Source organism: Octopus sinensis, linkage group LG12 (genome assembly GCF_006345805.1).
Source record: "Octopus sinensis linkage group LG12, ASM634580v1, whole genome shotgun sequence".
Classification (NCBI taxonomy): Eukaryota; Metazoa; Mollusca; class Cephalopoda; order Octopoda; family Octopodidae; genus Octopus; species Octopus sinensis.
The window spans coordinates 19,599,370-19,623,451 of NC_043008.1; the positions used below are offsets into that span (position 1 = coordinate 19,599,370).

Here is a 24,082-nt window from a genome sequence, read left to right on the forward strand (position 1 = left end):
AGCCAATAATTCCAGTAAACACCACGTCAGGAAGGAGGCCATTTCTTTTCTCAAAGGTGAGAGCTGATCTTGTCAAAAAGTTAAAGGCCGTTGTGCACATCATGCCGACAACATTCCGCTCAGACATAGCTATTTTCACAACTTGAATAATAAAGATGATTATGGCCATGGAAAGAACACATGGAGGGAGAAGCTAATGAAAGAAAACATACCAAGAGCTGATAGTGTTGTGAAGAAACCAAAATTAAGGGACACGCTTCGAGGCAATTAACAGACTGTTGGTGTTTCGTTGAGCGTTCTCTCTATGAGGCTATGACAAGTGTTAGAGTTATTGGTGCGCCAATGTTGAGCGCCATAAATTCCATCATTGAAGCTACAGAGGAAACCACTTAGTTGTTTTGGGTAAAGAGGGCAGAGTGTGGTTTTCTGCTACTAGAATGCAAGCTACGACTTGACCAACTCTGGTTGGGTCAATGGGCAAGCATATCTGACAGTGAAAACGTCCTGCTAAACCTTCGAAAGATCAATAAGTATGCCTCTCGGTGCATCTGTGAGATTTAGCTTCGAATTGAATTCCTGTGTGAGCCGGTAACCGCCTGTGATCAGCAGAACAATTATAGGGCAAATATGAGTTTTAAACTGAAGGACAAGGAGCGATGTACTAACAACATGGCATGAGTTTAGAAAAGTTCTGCTTCAGCATATGTGAAACTATCATCTCAACTTGAGAAAATAGCCAATCAAGTGGTTGGTTGCGGAAGCTTATTGAGAGAACAGTAAAGAGCACTATTGCCATCCGCAAAAGCAGCAGAGACCTTTTAGAAATGGCCTCTGAAAGTTGAGAAATTTGGATTGCAAAGCTGCTTCAAGGCTTGAGAGTATCGGCATGTTATTCCTCCCTTGTATGTGCGCCAAGTTTTATGAATTCCTGAAAGCAGTATAATAAACTATTGTCATCTTTAACAGTCTCATCATCATGGTATGGATCTTTAAAGGCGTATCTTCTCCATCTCCTCCACTTCTTTATCTGGTAAATTTATTTTGAGGAGATGTTATCCTGATAATGTGTATTTGCAAATCTAGACAATATAGATATAATAAATTAAAGAAGTTTATCTTTCTTGATAAATTGTAAAAAGCTCAACATAAATACTAGAAAAAGTAATAAATATGGTGAAGCTAGAGTACGGTCTTATAGCATCTCTAAAAGAAAAGCTGTTTGCTATATAGACGACATACATACAATCACACATAATATATATATATATATATATATATATATATATATATATTATATATATATATATATATATATATATATATGTATATATATATATATATAAATATTATTAGAGACAAAACCACTATTTTGCAAAACAAACAAGGAAATACTTAATCATACATAAAATTTAATAAATAGTCAATATATGTATATATATATGTACACAGAAATAATTATACACGTATGTATGCATACTTAAAATATTTCATAGAAAATAGGCGTAAATATAGAAGAAAGCTTGAAATTATAGATTTTAATATTACCTTCAAAAACAGAAGCTGAATACAATTGTTATTCGGTTTCGAATAAATATAAATGTTAAACAAAAACTAATCGAACTACGAATAGGCTATTGTTTCCAGTTTTCAAGAGCTTCACGTGAGAAAATGTTTGTTTTAGGTTTTATTTTGTTATTCTAGAAAAGATCTTTTACAAATGAATAGTTTTCAAGACAAAAGCTACTACTTATTAAATTGAACCGTTCTAGGTGAAATATCGATTACCACAATGTCTTCGTTTCGATAACTTTGATTAAAATATTTTCACAGTACTAAAATAATCGTAATAAGTTCTAAAGTTCTTCCAGTCTAATTCTATTTTGAGTACCAATAGTGGATGCTGATATTTACACAATTGTCTTTCCAAAAATAATTATTTTCTCAAATGAAGACAAAAGTCATTCAATATAAGTGTATTCATAAGGCAATCGGTTTCACCCTACGATTGGCATTTCTGTTTACGGCTACAAAACATTTCAGTTTCCAAACAATTACTGTCAATCCACAAAGCTCGTATGAGACCACAGTGGACTATTGACCCGCATCTGGAACCCTACTGCCAGCGCTGTTTCCCTTTCGGACATATCTAGATTGTATCCAGTGAAAGACACTACTTGATTGATTGGCATATTAATTAAACATGGGGGTACTCTAGAACGTTGCATACAGTATTGCTGTTTCGCCCTTCTCGCTTTCTCAATCTCTCTTCCCATTTCTCTCAATAATATAATGGATTATGCTGCTCGGCACTTCTTGAAATCATTCCATTTAAACAAACCCGATGTTTTCATTACTCCTCTCTTCATACAAACGTATGTTCAACATCAAGAGCGAATATATTTACGTGGAACACTAATGAACCACAATGTCCCCAGTTTCGAAGGCTTTCTGAATATCACTAGTACTGTCTCATTCACAGCTATGAACGTGTAAGGAAGAATAACACATGTGGTGTAATTCAGCAATTTCTGACGCATATACTTGCATTCAGTTATTTTCAAATAATTACTAACATGTCTTGAAAGATAGTCCAATAACGAAATACATATATGAATACATAAATATATACATAATACATACATACCTATAGATGTATGTAATTATAAATGAATAACTATATATCTGTGTGTGTGTTTGCATATGTGCCTGTGTATGCATACCGTCCGGATACTTATTGATCATACCTCCTACATAATATATTTACATACATACATTCATTCATACATACATACATACATACATACATACATACATACATCTCTCTCTCTCTCTATGTGTGTATATATATATATATAATATATATATATATATATATATATATATAATATAGGAGCGTGGCTTAGTGGTTGAGATATTCGGCTCACGGTCATAAGGTCGTGAGTTCGCTTCCCAGCGACGCGTTGTGTCCTTGAGCAAGACACTTTCTTTCATGCTGCTGAAGTCCACTCATCCGGCAAAAATGAGTAGTACCTGTGTTAGAAAGAGCCAACCTTGTCACACACTAAATGTGTAAATAAATATGTAAATACGCACACACACACACTCACACACACATATATATATATATATATATATATATACATACATATATACACATATGTATACACACACACACATATATATATATATACGCACATATATATACACGTAAACGAATGTTAAGAATTTTAATATGTCGATTACGTCCATCAACATAAATGAAGTGTTCTTTGCAACTGGGTTGCTTAATAATTAATTCATTTGTTGCTATGTATATTAATATAGGAGCTTCTTCAGGTGATCCATTTTGTCCCTCTATTTTGCCTGAGGTAAATCTATGTCTTCCATTTAAAACCCTTAGCGAACGAGACAACAAAGAATAGAACGTGTTCGTGTACTCTGTGAGTGGGAGTCAGTTTCGTATTTAGTTTCAATAAATATTGCAAATAAATCGACAAATCCTCCTTACTCACCTTTATTCTAAGGTGTTACACTAAACCAGTTATTTATCAAGTATATTTTAAGCTCAATTCCTATATGGATTTATTCCATAATTTTAAGTGCATAAACTGTATTACATTATAGTTTTTGCACATCACCCTATCAACACTAGGAGTACGCAATTTCATCCAACACACTTCAGACATTACGCCTTTTATGCAACCTGGGGTATCCGATTGAATAAGGATCTTAATAACTGTGATAGCATACAAAGTGTTGCTTTGAACAAGAAGGACATGCGTTTCTGTTATGTTCTAGCTTTTTTAGATATTCTGTTTGCCCTACTTCTAACTAAACATGAATGGGTCTTTTTAAAAGTTTGCGCTACAGCAGAGTATGTATTTAATATACGTTGAATTTTCGCTGCCCAAAAGGCCAATTCTCATGTTGGGGTTACCTGTAAATCTTTATCCATGCTTCTGCTTTATGCATCAGAAAAAAAAAAACACACACAGATTAATGTAGTACATGATGTTTTCGAGGATTAACAGTTCCTGGTTCTTATTGTTGCATCAATTTCGTATCGTTTCCGTGAGCCTTGATCATTGACTTCAAATTTATCCACTCACCTGCATATATGCATACATACTTACATGTGCTGAGTTTGATTTGAGAACATAATCTTTTGTGGAGAATGGCGATTTGACGTCTATATCTAGCATGTTGACTGTCCACCTTAATTGGTATATATAAATATTTTAATCTTCGGATTCTTTTTTAATATGCTAGACCACTGGTTTTAATTGATAAATATCAATTTCTACTCTTAATTAATTTTATATATATATATATATATAAACATATATATATATATATTATATATATATATATATATATATATATATATATATATATATATATATATATATATAATATATATATATATACACATGTATATATATACATGTATATATATGTGTATGTCCTTATATATGTGTGAATTCCAATGAGGATTCCGATAGAATCAGGTACTTGAAAATTTATGTGCTAACTAAGGTTGAGAAATGTCTATGGTTCCGGTATATGGTTATGAGTCGAAATATCCGATAGAATATTTGGGTTCTAAACACAAAGAAAACCAAATCTATGAGTATTTCGCGACTAAGCGGCTGGTCCAAATTACGCGAAACTTTGTAGTAAGTTGTTGTTATAGTTTTGAGTGTCTGACAAGTCGTATTTTGCTTGGTGTATTGCAATTAAATATATAACATGCAATTATCAATCGTAAGTTATTATTCATTTGATATATATATATATATATATATATGTATAACTCAGTGGTTATGGCAGCGGACTCGCGGGCGTAGGGTCGCAGTTTCGGTTCCCAGACCGGTCGTTGTGAGAGTTTATTGAGCGAAAACACCTAAAACTTCACGAGGGTCCGGCAGTGGGTGGTGGCGATCCCTGCTGTACTCTTTCGCCACAACTTTCTCTCACTCTTTCTTCTGTAGACCTGCTCGCTTAGCCAGCGGGGTGGCGTCGTTTGAAAGCTAAAACAATTCGAAGCGCATAGTGAGCAGCGATGTATAGCAACATTTGATAGCCTGGGGGGTTACGTGATGGTGATATACATATATATATATATATATATATATATTATATATTGACAATATTTATCATAAGATTATAAGCATTTATTTGTAACTGCCTTCTCTAACACCAGTAGGCATTATTTATATATTTTACTTTATGAGGGTTCTGAGAAAAAACTACCGGATTCAAAAGCCACGCACCCTGCATATAGATATGTATTTTGCGCATTATTAATACAGACAAATATTCCGTAAAACAGCAGCCCTTATCACAGGAAAATGCACGAATTTACGATGATTTTAAGTGTATCATGAGCCTCTTAGCTAACAACATTGGTTAATAGACCTAGAGCCAACTTCCCTTCAGATAAATTTGTATTTTGCGTTTAGACAAAAGATGCCAGTTATTATGTAGATATACGTTCTTCCTCATTGGAAAATGTAGGAAAATGTGATTTGATTCTAATTTAACAATCCTTGGTTGTTATATGCTTCTTTGAGTTGCTTCTTTGCATATCACGATATGACATGATGCAATCAGTTACGGCAGCAATTTCTTGTAAATATATAAAAACCAGCGAACAAGTAATCATTTAATATTTAGTGGAAAATTACTGACGCATAAATGATACAACTGGGAAGTTCTTAATACCGAATTCACTATCTCTCTCCATATGTATTTAGCAGTTAATTATATAAATGTTCGTGCCAATATAATTCATAGATAATAAGTGAAGAAATAAATAAAGGTAAATGATATGAAACAATATTAACTCTGCTGTGACTAATTCTATTAACTACGTTATAGAAATCATCTAATGTATGCCATCTATGCAGAAAGATTATTGACGAGATATTGGGTTGTCTGGAATGCTCGTGCCGATTTTTAAAGAAAAGAAAAATGTCGAAAAATACTTGCCATTACCCAAGCTTTGCTAGGGGTTTATGAACGATGGATTTTGATAGGTTGAGGCCTTCTGCCAATTCTCGGGTTGTGCAACGTGGGTTATTCTCAATTAATGACTTGGTTTGGTAATCATCTGTAGTGGATGATCTGCCTGATCGCTCTTTATCAATAAGGCTACAATCTCCAGCTCGAAAGCTTGCGTAACGCTTCCTTCCGTACAGTTCTTTCGGATAAAGAAAACATCACCGCAAACTGTGCATATTTCTTTGGTTGCTTGTGAGGCATTTTTCCCTTTATGGAAAAAGAAAAGCATCAAGTGCCGAAAATGAACTTTCTTATCTTCCATTTTAAAGGGTTCCAGAATTATCACAGGTTATAGGAACATAAATCTTCTTCCACGAAAAGATAGCTTCAACTGCGCTCTAAATGGAGGTCTAGTCAAATCCTATTTTATGGACGAAAACATGTTCCAAAATAAGTCGAAAGGTAAGCTACTAGAAATTGGCACGAACTTTCCGGACAACGCAATATGCTACAAAAAATAAATGACCGAAGAGAGAAAAAATGAGGCGCAAGGAACAAGAATTTACGCATGTATGACAGTATTATATTTAAAATATATGCGTAGTAATAGTTACTAATCCACTGAGTTTCCATCCCATCCTACATCCATCTCCACACATAATTAGTAAACTGATAGATATTGGATGTAATATAAAAGAAGGCAATAGCATTGTCCTCTTGTGACATCGCTTTTATAGAGAAAGCTTTAAATTTGCAGACTACTAGACATAGAGGATGCGAGTTTAAGGTATTGAGAAGAATTCAGATATGCGTGGTGTGAGCATTTGCATACTCAAATACTGAAAGGAGAGAAAGAAAAATCATCTTGCTCGCAATTCTCCTATAAAACATCCGCATATCACCTCACCACTTTCAAAAAGCTAAAATCCCCCAAAGCTTTTTGGAAAGCGGGGATGTTTCTTCAGAAATAATGCCTCTTGTTTCTAGCATGTCGGGTTTTCTAGTAGTGGTCTAGTATTTTTTACGTCTGCTATTTCAGTATAATTCTATGTATGCGTAAAACATCAGTCGAAAGTGAAACATTGGGAGATTTAGCTTTTTGAAATGTAGGTGATGAGTGAAAATGGTGGGAGAAATAGCATTGAGTGCTTTTTAAGAAAATTGTTTAAAAACAATGTATGTTTTCCAGATTCGTGATCTCTGTATGTTTCTAAGAGTATTACAAACTAATAATAATAATAATAATAATAATAATAATAATAATAATAATAATAATAATAATAATAATAATAATGATAATAATAATAATAATAATAATAATAATAATAATAATAATAATAATAATAATAAAAGTGTTACAAATTAAGAAATTGCAGTGGGGACGGGAGGAAACTGAAATTAGCATAAGTATATATATATTATAATTAATATAGTATAATAGAGATATAATGGATTTAGCATACTCTACAATGGCTACGCAGGAGAAAGTAGACAAATGCAAATACACATTTGTCATCCTATTGGGAAACAGTTAACCAAAAGCGTATTCCTTGATTTCGTTTTTTCTCCTATCAGTAACTAGGTTCAAGGTGTGTCATTGAAGGCAGGTAACCCAAGTAATGATGAAAGCACCAGTGATACTTTTTCCATCACGGTGAGGGTTTATGATCATGTTTTAAGTATTCATAGATATATGCGCGTCACTTGGTTCATGTAGAACTGACGAGATTTGTACTAACGCACTCTTCTGAGACTTTCGCTTTCAACGTTTCCGCAGCGTCTATTTAAATTTGGAATTCAATCATACTCACCTATTTTATTCTTTGCAATGCAACCACTCAGTCATTTGTATGGATCTGTTCTATGATTCACTTTCCCACATGTAAAATATGATAGTGAAACACTTTTAGTAACTTGGAAATAACGTAAAACCCAAGTAAATATAAATATCGTACTCACTGCATTCAGTGTCTAAAAGGGAGACAACTCCCACTGCTTTCAGACGGTGATTTACCTCTATTGAACCTCGCATGTTTTGCACTATGCTCCCTTTCTTACCCCTAACATTGACATTGCTCCATCTTTTTAACCTGCCGTAACCAGGTTCTAACTACTCCTGACAGCAGACTATCTCTATAATCTCCCATAGCTTCCGTTACGTTTCCCCTTTCAGTACATCTAGTTTCGAATTTCTGCCATCCTTTGCGGCCATGGCGTTTCTGATTACCTCCTCTTCAAGTAACAGTGAACTCATTGCTCTCAGTTTTGTTTCATGTGAATAATGAATTGCAACGTATGGTTTATACATACAGTTATTTATATTCTTAACAAAAAAAAAAAATCTCTTTGCAAATGCTGGAACTCATGTCACCGCTTGCGTATATCCAGAGAAAATGAAGCCTTACTAATTGCGGATTTGGTTTTTACCCTGGCAGATAATATAATTTTATGTCTAAAAATGAAATTAATGACAGTTAGAAACTACCTCATAGAGGAGATTTCCGGTATGAGATCTTCTCTCTTTTATTTTCAAATATTTTAGTGCAAAAGCAGTTCTTATGGAATCTTACATTTTAAATATGCCTTTACATTGCGTCTAAAAGAAAGATGACTATCCATTATAATCTCCCCCTAACTATATAAAACACACTTGATAGACCCCTGTCGATTTAAGTTAGATTACTTTGTTGTTGCGGTGTATTAATAATGAACATGGTATTTGTGACCACAGCGATAATCAGAATGTATAAAAATCTTATCAAATATGGAAATATCATTTTGCCTTTGTCCTTTCAATAAGGATCGAAATTAATTTCTTGTTACCAATTGACTGTAAACAAGTCTTTAATTAGTATCTGACAAGGACTGCAAAATTTTGCAATGCAATATCTTGAAGTATCAATTTAGCAGCTGAAATGTTCTCCCTCTCTCTCTCTCTCTCTCTCTCTCTCTCTCTCTCTCTCTCTCTTTCATTTTCTCTATCTCTGACTGTCTTTCTCACATTTCAAGGTTGATGATGACATCCTTGCAAGAATTACTGACATTTATGCTAATACATAGCGATAATTCTGTGGATTAAGGAAAGAATGCAGGATGCGTAAGAGAGAAAGACTGAAGTAAATTTTGCTATTTGGACAAACACTGGCCACTTACATCTGTTGAAGGAGATTCTCTTTACGCGACGTCCTAAAGCGAGGATCCATTGTTTAATAATGTCCCGAGGATGCAAATATTCAGCTATATGTTAGCATATTCTATATACCTATTATATCATCGCAAATATATTCGACATATGCCTTCTATATAACAATACTTATAAGAATAGCAATTAAATATCCATTATTATTAATTTCTCTTCTAATGAATACTATATATATGTGTATGTGTGTGTGTGTGTGTGAACTATATGTGTGTGTATATTTATATTATATATATAACTGCATACACACACACACACATATATATATATAAGGGCGGCGAGCTGGCAGAAACGTTAGCGCGCCGGGCGAAATGCGTAGCTGTATTTCGTCTGCCGTTACCTTCTGGGTTCAAATTCCGCCGAGGTCAACTTTGCCTTTCATCCTTTCGGGGTCGATAAATTAAGTACCAGTTACGCACTGGGGTCGATGTAATCGACTCAACCAAAATGTCTGTCCTCTCTATGTTTAGCCCCTTGTGGGTAGTAAAGAAATATATATATATATATATATATATATACATACATACATGAACGGACATGCACGTGTATACACAAATGCATGTTCATTAATATGTACGATGCATGCAAACATACATGCACTCATATGTATTAGTGTGCGCAGGCATATGCGCGCACGAGTGATTATATATGCGTGTAAGAAGCGTTGTGGTAAGCGTTGGGAATTGACAAGCGTTGGCATTGGTAACCGTTGGCGATTGGTAAGTGCTGGGAACTGGTAATTGGCTGCCCTGATCATGGTGATGTTTGGTGACGGTAACCTTGGTGCAGAATAGTAATTGAAGAGCGATTTGTTAATTAACGACAAGAAGCACATAGCTACGTTGGTGGTAACTTCTAAGTTGAAAGTGGGGTTATACCATATAATTTTCCTTACCCGCCTTCACCCAACTACACAAAAGTCAAAATGAAATGCATATCGTATGCTTAAATGAAAATAGCATATATCCATATTGATAGAAAATGTTGTCTAGATAATTAGCTATCGTATGTGGTGGATATTCATTTGATTATTATCTGTGAAGTGGATGTGCGTGGCTTAGTGGTTAGGGTGTCAGCATCATGCTCGAAAGATTGTGGTTTCGATTCCTGGACCGGGCGACGCGTTGTGTTCTTAAGCAAAACACTTCATTTCACGTTGCTCCAGTCCACTCAGCTGGCAAAAAGGAGTAACGCTTCGATGGACTGGCGTCCCGTCCATCTGGGGAACACATACGCCATAGAAACCGGGAAACCAGGCCCATGATCCTGGTTAGGCTTTAAAAGGGAGAATATATTTATTTAATAATCTGTGAAAGGGTTGTATTTGGTTTGTGTATGTGTGCTGCTCCATAGATGTCAGATATGTAACGTGGTAAATTCCATAAGTAACGTACTCTTGTTTGTCAGCTTATTTCGAATTAATATATTTAGTATAACTTTTTTACTCCGGTGATACTATCTGAATTTTTAGAAACACCCCCATCTTTTTCGTAATGAAGAAATTCTTACTTTGCAAAATGTTCTTCTTAGGCAAAGATTACAGATATATTACTTTTGTTACCATTACATATTCTTGTGCTGTAATTGTGTTTTAAATATTGTGTAAGTTGCGTAAGCTTCGTGTCGGGTATAGGTTTCTTAAAGTGTGTGACATTTTTACTTCCAAGTAAACTTCGAAGTTCATAATCTATTTTTAAAATGGTTATGTTAATGAAATATTCTACAATATCTTAGACAACATTATTTCCAATAAACCGGTCTGTTTTAGTCTTTTATCTTTAAAAAGTAGAAGCTGGCGCCAAGACTCAGGAGTATCATTTGGTGGGGAAAAGTATTTTATGTAGAAAAATTTAATTACTCTGCGCGCAACAGTGAGCCATATTCGTAGAATATGCCTACACTGTATAAATTACTGTCATACTTTCACAATACACACATACATATACACATACATACATACATGCATATACACATATATAACATATACATACATATGACACACACACACAAACACATATGTACATATATATATATATACTTCCATCCACTAAAAAACACACTGACTCACACTCCCACCTTAACTTCTCCGCCCACCCTATCCACACCAAGCTCTCCATCCCCTACCAGTCTTTCGTCTACGCAGGCTATGCTCTTACGACCATGACTTTGAGACTTAGTCTCAACTCATGGCTCTACGCGGATATTCCCCCACCATCATCCACACTGTCCTTGCCCGGGCACGATATGTGGACTGAGCTTGTGCTCTTTCTCCTCGCATCCTATCCACCCTTACCCGTCTCCCATTTCTCCTCACCTGCCACTCCTCCAACCTACCCCTCCGACGCACCATTCTCCGAGCCTTCCGGCGATTCCAGTCCGACACCTCCACCTCGCACATCGTATCTTACTTACCCCTTCCCTCCTTCAAACGAGCCCAAAACCTGCGTGACCTCCTGGTGCATAGTTTCTTCCCTACTCCCGCCTGCCAACCTACCTCCTTCCCCTGCACCTGTCCTCACTGTCGCAGCTGCCTGTACCTCTGCAACACCACCATTAGCACAGGCACCCATCACTTCCTTATCAGTCACTGACTCCTTTACCTGCACCTCTAGTGATGTTATTTGCTGCATATTTTGTTCTGTCGCTCCTTCCCTATACATTGGTCAAACTGGACGCAGCTTGGCTGAGCGGTTCGTGCAGCTCCTCCGAGATAGACTCAGCAATGATACTCCGGTCTCGCACCATTTCCTCTGTACTTGTCATTCGCTATAACGTCTATCTGTGTTTGGACTATCCTTATACAAGACCATCCGGCGACCCACTTTCTACGTGAACAGGAATTAATCATTGACCACCTCAAGTTATTGGGATCAACATTATCCCCTTTTCGTTCAACTTCTGTTATTATCTCCCTTTTATTTTACCTCTTTTTTTCCATTCATCGTTATATTGAACCGCTCAACCCAAGACGTTGTTGTTCCTTCGCTCTCTATGTATTTCCTCTTATTCCTTTCTGACGAAGAGCAAATGCTTGTAACATAAAATAAGTTTCCATTTTTCCGAGCATCAAATATATTGCTTCTTGTTTCCACTCGTCTTCGTCTTTTGTTTTGATATATATTTGAACTATAGGCGCAGGAGTGGCTGTGTGGTAAGTAGCTTGCTAACCAGCCACATGGTTCCGGGTTCAGTCCCACTGCGTGGCATCTTGGGCAAGTGTCTTCTGCTATAGCCCCGGGCCGACCAATGCCTTGTGAGTGGATTTAGTAGACGGAAACTGAAAGAAGCCTGTCGTATATATGTATATATATATATATGTGTGTGTGTATGTGTTTGTGTGTGTGTGTTTGTCCCCCGATCATTGCTTAACAACCGATGCTGGTGTGTTTACGTCCCCGTTACTTAGCGGTTCGGCAAAAGACACCGATAGAATAAGTACTGGGCTTACAAAGAATAAGTTCTGGGGTCGATTTGCTCAACTAAAAAGGCGGTGCTCCAGCATGGCCGCTGTCAAATGACTGAAACAAGTAAAAGAGTAAAAGAGTAAAAAGAGAGTATATATTTGTGAGTGTGTGTGTGTGTGTGTGTGTTTGTGTACGCGCGCGTATGTGTGTGTGTAAGTGTGTATCAGCAATTTAACAATAAACTGAAGAATTATAGAATATTCTTTTGCAGTTGCTTCTTATACATTTACAAGCAGCGAGGTAACAGCGGCATCGATATTTCGGGCTGATAGACGTTCTCGGACAGTCCGGCAAGGGCTAGTAGAGCGAAACCGCGAGATCACTGTCTAGTAAATGTATGATATTATCAAGAACTCGCTACATATTGTGTAACATTGCTTACGAACTTATTATTCTTACTATTCTTTAACCATAGAATTTCGTCCTATAAGTTCCTTATAACCTGAGTTGACGTGTGTAGTTTTGGTTCGATTATTTTCTTTCGGAATTCTCTCATGCATATCGTGATGTTTGTTGCTAAGCCGTGTAGATATATCAATGTATATTTGAAGAACAGCTTTTTAGTTAGACATGTTGTCTGCAGATGAGATTACGAAGATCTAGGAAGGTTGATGGAGAATTTTGGAAAAGTCATTTGGAATTATGAAAAATTCTTGATGAACTGAATAAAAGAAAACATAACATACAACAGAGGAATCAGAATAGTCTGAAAACTGTTCCCTATATTCCCAATATACATACATACATTCATTCATACATACACACATACATACATAGATACATACATACATACATGCATGGATACATACATACATACATACATACATATATATGCGTGTGTGAGCGTGTACGTGAGTGCATGTGAGTGTGTATATGTATATATATATATACATATATATATGTATATATATATATATATATATATATATATGTGTGTGTGTGTGTGTGTGTGTGTATGTGAGTGTGTGTGCACGCGCGCATTTATCTCTGTCTATGTATCCCTCGGACGTGCGCATACACGTACATGTACACACATACTCACATTCGCACATTCCAGTTTCTAGACTGGCAACAACGGTAGTTTGCTTATGATAAAATGCGACAGGATCAACGTCAAAATGGCAACGACACATGATTACAATTTACCTGTTGTTGCATCCATTGTTGAGTTGTCCAGGTAGGTGTTTGGCCCAGTATTTCCGTTTACCGAAAGAAACCATAGAAATTACTGATACCAACGTGATGTTTCCGTGTCCTCTATATTCTCAACTCGTGTTCCTTTCATCGTGTTTCTTTACTCAGAAAATGATCAATTAATTATTTTCACTTCACAGAGTATCAGCATCATAATTTTGAGTCTCGTATCTTTTTGTTTTTTTCTTCTCTCTTTCGTTTTCACTTCGCTATTTGACACTCGCGTACTCTGTCATTTACTCTCTGTCTGCCTGTGTGTCTGTCTCTTTCTTTCCCCCCCTCTCTCTCTATCTCACTCTGTATATATAACTCTATATTAACTGTATATAATATGGAAGCACTCCGTCGGTTACGACGACGAGGGTTCCTGTTGATCCGATCAACGGAACAGCCTGCTCGTGAAATTAACGTGTAAATGGCTGAGCACTCCACAGACACGTGTACCCTTAACGCAGTTCTCGGGGATATTCAGCGTGACACAGAGAGTGACAAGGCCGGCCCTTGAAATACAGGTACAACAGAAACAGGAAGTAAGAGTGAGAAAAAGTTGTGGTGAAAGAGTACAACAGGGATCACCACCATCCCTGCCGGAGCCTCGTGGACATTTTGGTTTTTTCGCTCATTAAACACTCACAAGGCCCGGTCTGGAAATCGAAACCGCGATCCTACGACCCCAAGTCCGCTGCCCTAACCACTGGGCCATTGCGCCTCCACTGTATATAATATATTTCATAACTGTATTTATTCTCAAATTTGAAGCGACAATTTTTAAATATAAAAAAAATGACTGAGACAAAATCAAACTCACAAATCGACACTTTCATGGCTCCATCAATTTCAGTCAAACTTAGTTAATACGTACCTAACCTATCTTGATACTACATAAAAAAATATTTTAATGTAGTTTCAAGACACTTTATGCATATATTAACTAAATTTGAAAGAAATTGATGAGTAAGCGTTTGGCCAATCAGATTCGCAAGGAGCCATGAACGCATTGATATGTGGATTCGATTCTGCCTGAGGTTAACTCATCGCATTTCAGTCATTTGTTTATATTTAAAAAGTGTCGGTTCAAAACGGAGAATAAATATCATTATGATATATATTATATAAAGTTAGTATACTATGAGCCTTTCATAGTAGCTTTCTCTCCGTAACTCGCAAATCCTTTCGGGTTTGTTTTTAGAAATATTATTTATGTAGTATATATATATATATATATATATATAATATATATATATATATATATATATTTAGTGTAGGAAGAAATGGAGCTGAACGAAGATTTAATAAAATTCCTTTTTATTATTTTCTACATATGTTTCAAAGGCTGCAAAGTCCCTAATTCGGATTGAATAAGGAGTCCATTTTGCAGCCTTCTCTTCAGGAAAATCCAAGTTCCTGGATTTTCCTGAAGAGAAGGCTGCAAAATGGACTCCTTATTCAATCCGAATTAGGGACTTTGCAGCCTTTGAAACATATGTAGAAAATAATAAAAAGGAATTTTGTTAAATCTTCGTTCAGCTCCATTTCTTCCTACACTAAATATATAAAACTTCAAATTTCCGCACTAAGGCACGGATTTTAGGTCCCATGGTCGTAACCTCAACCGTGCTTTTTCTGTTGTGATTTTTGCTACCCAGGTGTCGGTTATCATTTGAATAATCTGTAATAAGATAATTCATTTATCTACTTCAATATATATATATATATATATATATATTGGGCCATCCTGTAAATAATGCAGTTTTTGCAATAGCATGATCTAAAGGTTGGAGGGGGACGGGAAAAACGACCCGCATCAAGTTACTGCATAAGCAAATTGTAATTTTAATTTGTCTTAGTCTTTGTACAAATTTTGAAGAATGCAGTTCGATTTTTAAGAGTTATATTTTCAAAGCTGTAACGGAAGTGATAAAATGCATATTCAGAATATTTTGCTTTGTGAGTTCAATAAAGGCAACAGCGCAAAGGAAAGTGTGAGGAATCTTAATGCAATATATGGGAATCGGTCAATAAGCGCAAGCCTGTGTCAACGGTGGTTCCAGAAATTCCGAGCCGAAAACTACAGTCTAGAAGATGAGTCTCATCCTGGAAGATCTGTAGAGCTCGACGAGGAAGAATGTATATATATATATTTAAATTTAAAAAGTAAATATATACATATATATATTCTTACATTGTTCCGTCAGGATTTGTTCCGCAAACCCTGGCGGAACAAAGTTCCATTGTAACTGTTGTGAAACTAGCAGAGAAACCTGGATTTGGTTATTCAACCATTCATCGACCCCTGGGTTCCATCGGAAAAGTCATCAAAGTGTTTCTTGACAAACATCGGCAAAGAGTGAATGTGTGCTTTCTTTGCTGTCACGTCTCACGAATGAGCCCTTTTTGTTTGGAACGGATAGTGACTGCTGACGAGAAATGGGTTCTGTATAAAAAATGTCAAGTGCTGAGGAGAGTGGGTAGGTAAAGGAGACACACCGGCACTCCAAACTAAAGTAGGTGTTAACCAACGTGAGGTGTTGCTATCTGTTTGGTGGGATATGAAATATTTAGGGCACTTTCTATATATATTTGCTCTCTCTCTGTTTTTGTCTCTCTGTCTATGTATCTATTTGTATATATATATATATATATATATATATAATATATATATATATACGCTTTCTTCTAGCTGTGTATATATATTCCATCTATATATAATTATATATATATAAATCCATCTATTTATTTCTATTTCTTCTAGTGCTGACTTGAGTTTACCATTGCCTTGAGTATCGAGAAACTTTATAACAGTTAAATTATAGTTATCGCATGTACGCCATATTTCCTGATAGTATCAATGGTGTTAAAATAATTTCCCATGGTGCCAAACATTTGAGGAGAGATAACACTCTTGCAAACACAGGCGATCTCAGACACACAGACGCACGCTCACACACACACACATAAACACAAACACACACAAACACACACACACACACACACACTCATACATGCATATATAGTGGAACAAAAAATACATTTTCTTAAATGTGTTTTATAAATATCTGTACGCGAGAAGTGTTTGAATTTTGCATTCTGAATTGAGGAAAACGATGAAGTGGGAGAAACTTCAAAATTTTCATCCAAGATTTTATGTGGTATAGCATAGATAGATAATATATATATATAGGTAGATAGATAGATAGATAGATAGATAGATAGATAGATAGATAGATAGATAGATAGATAGATAGATAGATTGCATGTGGTATAGCATACTTAAGGATCCCATTTCAAAGATTTGTGCTAAAGTATTTAGCACCGAATATTTTTTACATTTTTCCAGGTGTATTCGCAGGAATATTTAAATGAAAACTGACCAGAATAAAGCAAGCACGTCGTCTTCCAAGACTGATCAGAGCATCATATTCTACCTAGTTAACGCCAAATATGTCCCTTCGGTTAAGCCGTTTGCACTGCATATGCGCAAAAGTATAGTATAGTTATTTTGTTGCCTGTTCATTCTAGTAGAAACTTAGTTGATTTTGAATATGTTTTGTAAGCAAGTAATATTATAAGTCATGTTCTAAACCATTTCTTTTCCATATATTATCCAATAACATATGAATCCGTACTTGGGTGGGAAATACGCACATTTATACTCACACGCACGCACTGATATTCACACACTCATACACACACACATAAATGCATTCTTTTCTAATATAGTCACAAGGCCCCAAAAAGATTGGCTGTGGATTTGATCGACCCCAGTACGCAATAGGTACTTAAATTATCGACCCCAAAAGGATGAAAGGCAAAGTCGACCTCGGTGGAATTTGATCTCAGAAAGGAAAGACAGACGAAATACCACTCAGCATTTCGCCCGGCGCGCTAACGATTCTGCCAGCTTACCGCCTTCACATACATGCATTCTGTCTACATAGAAACACAAACACACACATATATTATGTTTACGTATATATGTCATTAACTGTGGCTGACAGTGCAAGGTAGTACCTACATTTCTATAAATAAGAGTTGAAAACCCTTAGAGCTGCAAATAAGCACATGTCTATGCACTGACAAAGGTGATAACCGCACCGCGGTAAGCGAGATCCCCAGTCCTTTCTCAAAATTTCATTCGCACCACTAGGTCCCTTTGAATAAACATCTCATTGAATGTATATCTCCACACTATCCATATATAATAACAAAATACGTATGAACTCTTATCGGAACCTAGATACCATTGTCAAGAATCATTTCTACCCATTCTTCATGGCACTTTCTCTGGAAAATGGAACTGCAACTGTGATATCCATCTCATATATTTATTTTTATTCACTTATTTCCAAAATGATTTCGTATATTGAACTCTACTATTTTCCCCTATTTAACTCTTTCAAATCGTCTCTGATGAAGGGATATCCTTCACATCCCTGAAACAGTTGTAAGACTACCTATCTCTTTATAAATGTCCTAGAAATTTCACACTGCCTTGGTTTTGTAGTCGTACTATATATATATATATATATATATATATACATTCATACTATTTTTGTGTATATTATTTACAGGTCTCATCGAAAACTTTGGGTTCATGTTGCTTTGGTTTGCGATGCTGACCGAAAAGGCCCGGACGATGGATTATTTCAAATATTGACAGATGAGCTGAAGAAAGATATTGTAAGTACGAAACCATGTAACTAATCCGTTTTCGTTAATGACAACTTTCACATACATAGTCTATTGATTTGCAATGATCACATTAAATTTAATATGTTTTATCTCTTACTTGTTTCTCTCCTTGTATCGGGAGTGTGATTTGAAGAGGTTAGTAGAAAATATCGACTTACGTTCTGAGTTCAAATTCCGCCGAGGCCGACTTTGTCTTTCCTAATTTGGGGGTCGAGGAAATAAGTACCAGCTGAGAACTGGGTTTGATGTAATCGACTTACCCTTTTCTCCGAAAATGTTGGACTTGTGCCAAAATTAAAACAGCATTATGTAACACAAAGAATAATCATAGATACTAGTATAAAAGTATTAAGGTTCTGTATCACACCTCCCATACTATTAACAATCCACACTATTCCAAAACTGTAGATTCTTGTGTCAGAAGTATAACACAAGCAACACGGCATATATTTTACGGAATTAACAGCTAAAACTATACGAAAAATATCAGCTCGTTGTTGCACTCTTTTTAATTTCTCTCAAAACGGTAAATGTTATCTAAAAGCATTTTCTTGAAGCCGTATGGTAAAATTAATTTTATTATAATAACATTAGGAAAGCTTCTCAATCAAGCATCCTTTCTTTATTTCAGATGTGAGAAAACGAAAACTTTTTAATTTATGGAAACACATTTTACAGTTCAATAAATTCTTTTCTTCTTCAAATTATCTCTTACTTTAGAATTTCTGGTGCCTGTAGATTTTTTAAAAGTAATTTTAAATAAAGGTGTTTCTAAATCCTTCTTCCAAAACGCCTGTATGAATTAGAATTAAGGAGAATAATCTATTAACGTGTCAAAATCCATTGCACGTCGCAATAGATTTTCACTTTATTGTTTTTGAAATAACAAAGTAAAGTTAGAAATTCAATCTTCATAGAGTAAGTGAAAGGTAGTCAATTTGAGCAGCTTTTGAGAATATATATTGCTGCTTAGAATTAATCAGATATGTTTTATTTTAAGAGCTGCGCCCCACAAAATTTGTCGTTACCAACTCTCTTTACTCACGGATGTAATAAAATGCAAGACGTTTTGTGGGCAAATTTGCCCAAGGTCTTATAAAGTGGCTCTCGAATTCTTGAATCTGAGGCAATGCATAAGCAGCTGACAAGTGTTCTAAATGGATCTTGTGAAAGATGAAGACATAAGTTACACTAGAGTTAACTGTCGTCATTAATAGAAGCGGTAACGGAACTCGGAGTATCTTGGCTCTGAGGCACAATACACATCCACGAGGGGTGCCGTTCAGACAGTAGTACTTACTGTGGCAAAATCTTGTGACAGTAGAGGAGTATCCACAAGTCATAAGTTGGATCCCTTAGAGGATTTAAGATTAGAAGCACTTGCATGAGACGAGTCATACTCTAAAGACTTGTTCAGTTCTCCCTTCAGCTTCCTACTAAATCGCTGTAGAGATGCAGATAGGTATTCGCATAGGCACACCCACACACATACATACTATATTAGTCATGCATACATAAATACTACATACATGAATAACAACACGCACTCACACACACACATAATAGACATTTATAATTCTTTTATATATATATATATATATATATATATACATATATATATAAATTTTGCCTGTACGGTTTTAGCTTGCATCCACTAACATTAATATCTCTCATGAGTATTAATGTTCTTTATATATATATATATATATAATATATATATATATATATATATATAATATATATATATATATATACATATATATATAAATTTTGCCTGTACGGTTTTAGCTTGCATCCACTAACATTAATATCTCTCATGAGTATTAATGTTCTTTATATATATACATATATATATATATATATATATATATATATATATATTATATATATATATATATTAGATTATTTTGTTTGCAGTTTACATATATCAGCTATTAAGATAATAAATACCGTAAAAACATGAAGACCGTTACACCTTGTATAGTTTTATATTGTACCTAACCGTACAAGCCCGTGTCACTTGCTAATTTGCACTGAAAGAAAATTTACAAAATCGATATGCTTCTGCAAATATTTGCTTGGAAATGACTTATGATAACTAATCGATCTCCTGTATTAATCTTTTCAAATATATAATATGAAAATTGTTTTAACTTCAATGTTGTTTTTTTTAATATTTCGCAAGCATGCAAAATTAAATAATAAAATATATAATTATGCAAATAACACCAACACACTAAAATTACTGATCTTGTACAAACATTTGGAACCATCATTATTACCATTATGTTAATACAATTTGATGTGATATTATTTTGTAAATGTGGCTATAATTATTTTTGTTGATTTCAAATTCTGTCATTCATATTTCACATTGGGTTTTGACACCCCGTTGAACCGCGGAAATATTTAACATATTCAGTTCAATAGACTGCAAAATATATTCCGTGTGCGTATATGTACACAAACACGTGCACGCGCGGACAATCTTATACGTAGCATAAAATTAAATGCTATGGAGAACAAAATACATCAGTGTAATGGATCTTTAATAGAAGCTAAGTGTATACGCCATACCTTCCACAAATTTAATTTCACAAAGATAAACGATGTCAAATGTAAAAACATCTTTTTCCATCATCTACGAATTCCAAGTGCCAACCAAATTCAACCCTTTAAGCAGCTGTCCAAATAGATCGATTTATAATACTGTATGTACTTAAGTATTTAGACATATGCCAGCCTATAAAATCAAATGTTTACTTTTAGTAAGCAATTTTACACAAATTGTTAACTACGAATGTCATTGTTAATTTAATACGTAAATTTATGAGTTTTTTACCCTCTTTTTCTTGCACACCATCGTTTTGCTGATCTCCTTCTTGTCTTTTATAGTTAATTTTTTTCTTAACCATAAGCTATTTTTTGAGATTTCTACCACCGACTACATAAAAAATTCTACTCTTATAATTTTCATCACTTTCACTTCACTTTGACCGACCAGTCTGTCAGGCGTCCATTTGACACCGCTGGTCACAGCACGCTGTCCACTCCTCTCTGGATCGCGCCTTTCTCATCCACGTGATGCCAATCGTCCTCTTGAAATCGTCACTCCACCGTCGTGGAGGTGTTCCGGGTGGTCTTTTCCGCTCACGCGGGTACCACTCGACAACTGAAATATAAATTACTAAGAAAGCAACTCTGTCTTTTAACTAGGTTTTACACTTTATAGACATTAGAAAGTGAACCCTCTCTCACCGGTTGAATAATAGGCCGATAATTCTATTCTTAGCGTGTTTATTCTAAACACGTCTAGGCTGGTTCAGATGATGCAAAATATGTCATTTGTTGTCTGTATACGCAGCAAGAAATAGGTATTTCGTCTGTCTTTATGTTCTGAATTCAAATTTCGCCGAGGTCGACTTTACCTTTCATTCTTTCGGGGTCGATAAATTAAGTATCAGTTGCGTAGTGAGGTCCATTTAATCGACTGTCTTCTTCCACCAAAATTTCGAGCTTTGTGCCTAGAGTAGAGAAGATGAAAGAAGAAACAAGAATAACTGTATTAGCACCAAACTTCACATCACGATTCTTGAAAAGCAAATACATAGTCGTTATTTATTTCACTTTATTGTAAGAAGAAATAGCAATTGCTCGGTTTATTGCTATCAAAGGACAACTATAGCGGTCCATAAAGTGTTAATTCTAAGAAAACTCGTAATTTCCATTCACCGTTATTACCATTTCTCATTGTGTAAACACTTGGTATATGCGATAAAATCATTCCTAAAGTCAGCACAATCGTTTTCATGTTGAACAAATCATAAAATATGTGATTTCACGAGTATGGTTGCTAATGTATTATTTTCATTTTAATATTACTTACAATATTTAGTATGCCGAGCTGAGACACCGGTGTGCCTGTATCAATGGATGTGGCAAAGCTGCTGTTAACTTCACTCGACCAGGTACGTAGAAATATTCTTTTATATTTATGATAGATTTAGTAATATTCAATTATTAATCTCGAAATATACCACTACTTTCAGTCTAAATAGAAGGAAAACGAAGGCGCGTTGATATTAGTATATTGCCGAGAACAGAATCAATAAACTTTTAGATTAAATGTCATACTGTGTTATGTCTCTTTTGGTTCTGAGTTTGACTATAACGCAACGGATATCCACTATCTGTTATAGTCTTTCGTGACTCAAAATGTAAGTAAGTTCCATTGAATTATAGGAATTGATTTCTTACTCCGGAATTTGTGACGTTTCAACGTTAAACTATACCGATGTTATCTCGCCGCTGAAAAAGCGTTATAGCTGTACTTGGTTGCGTCCCTTATCTTTCTGATTTAAAATCATGCTAAAACCGACATCGAGTTATATCATTTTAACGACGACTTCAGAATAATATAAGTTGTTTATCATTCTGTATTTAACTGGAAAGGCTTGTGGCCAACCAGTTAGAAGTATTGACTCACGATCATGAGGGTGTGGTTTTGATTAGTAGATCAGGCAGCATGATGTGCTATTAAGAAAATAATGTCAAGCTACTTTATTACACTCAGCTGAAAAGAGTATCAGTCTAGTCCTGGTGTGATTGTCTCTCCCTTAGCTATTGCAACTTCGATGATTCTCACGGCCAAGGTTCAAAGGGCTAAGAAAATGTCTATGCCTGCTTGCAACTACAATAGGTTCTAAAACAGCGTAAATGATAAAGGAAAAACAATGAGCTTCTTTTATATATACATATATATATATATATATATATATATATATATCAATTCATGCGATAACAGTTTGGGTGTAGTTCTATATTTGATGTTTATATTTTGGAACTAGCTCACTTTATAATATCTCTTGCCCACGATTAAATCCTTCTGCAGCAAGACGACTGTGCATTTACGATTCCATGTATATCTAAATTACTTCAGTTCAATCTAAAAATAGTTTAAGAAATGTTGCATCTATTGCACGACACGCCATTTTCCTTACGTTATCGCTATGAAAATATGATACCTTCAAACATTTGAAAGCCATTATTTAGAAAATAGGTTGTTCAGTGTTACAGAAATGGATATCTACTAGTCATTGTATCATATGAGATAAAACATAATGAAGGTGATATCCGGAAGATCAATACAGTTGATAAATATGAAATTATTCCACGAAGACTCAAACAACGAAGTCACTTAATAGACTTGTTTGTCATATAAATTACTGTGGCAATGATATTACTTAAGGCTATGTTCTTTCAAGTAGTTTGTAGTGTGATATGGAAGGACTAAGAAAACAGTGGCGAAAATTAATTGCAGTACAGGAAAATCGTCTTTTACGGTATTGAAATAAACAAAACTGTTAAATAAACGGCACCCAGAAAAGAAAAGGAAGGGAAGTGTCCGTTAAGGAGAGCCACGGGAACATTTGATAATTTCCGTTAATTAAATGATTGTCATGAAAAGAAAGTTTTCACTGTATCTAAAGTACAGTACAGTATTTTATTTTGCAATACCTATATATTTATT

General features: G+C 35.1%; 1 protein-coding gene across 1 annotated transcript in view; it reads left to right on the forward strand.

Moving 5' to 3' along the window:
* The window catches only part of LOC115217824 (probable serine/threonine-protein kinase drkC), a 171,558-nt gene that overhangs the window by 41,518 nt on the left and 105,958 nt on the right, over window positions 1-24,082 (forward strand). Inside the window, exons 4-5 of the mRNA XM_029787505.2 lie at window positions 18,432-18,540; window positions 22,448-22,520. Coding sequence (XP_029643365.1) covers window positions 18,432-18,540; window positions 22,448-22,520 — 182 coding nt within the window. The remainder of the gene's footprint in view (window positions 1-18,431; window positions 18,541-22,447; window positions 22,521-24,082) is intronic.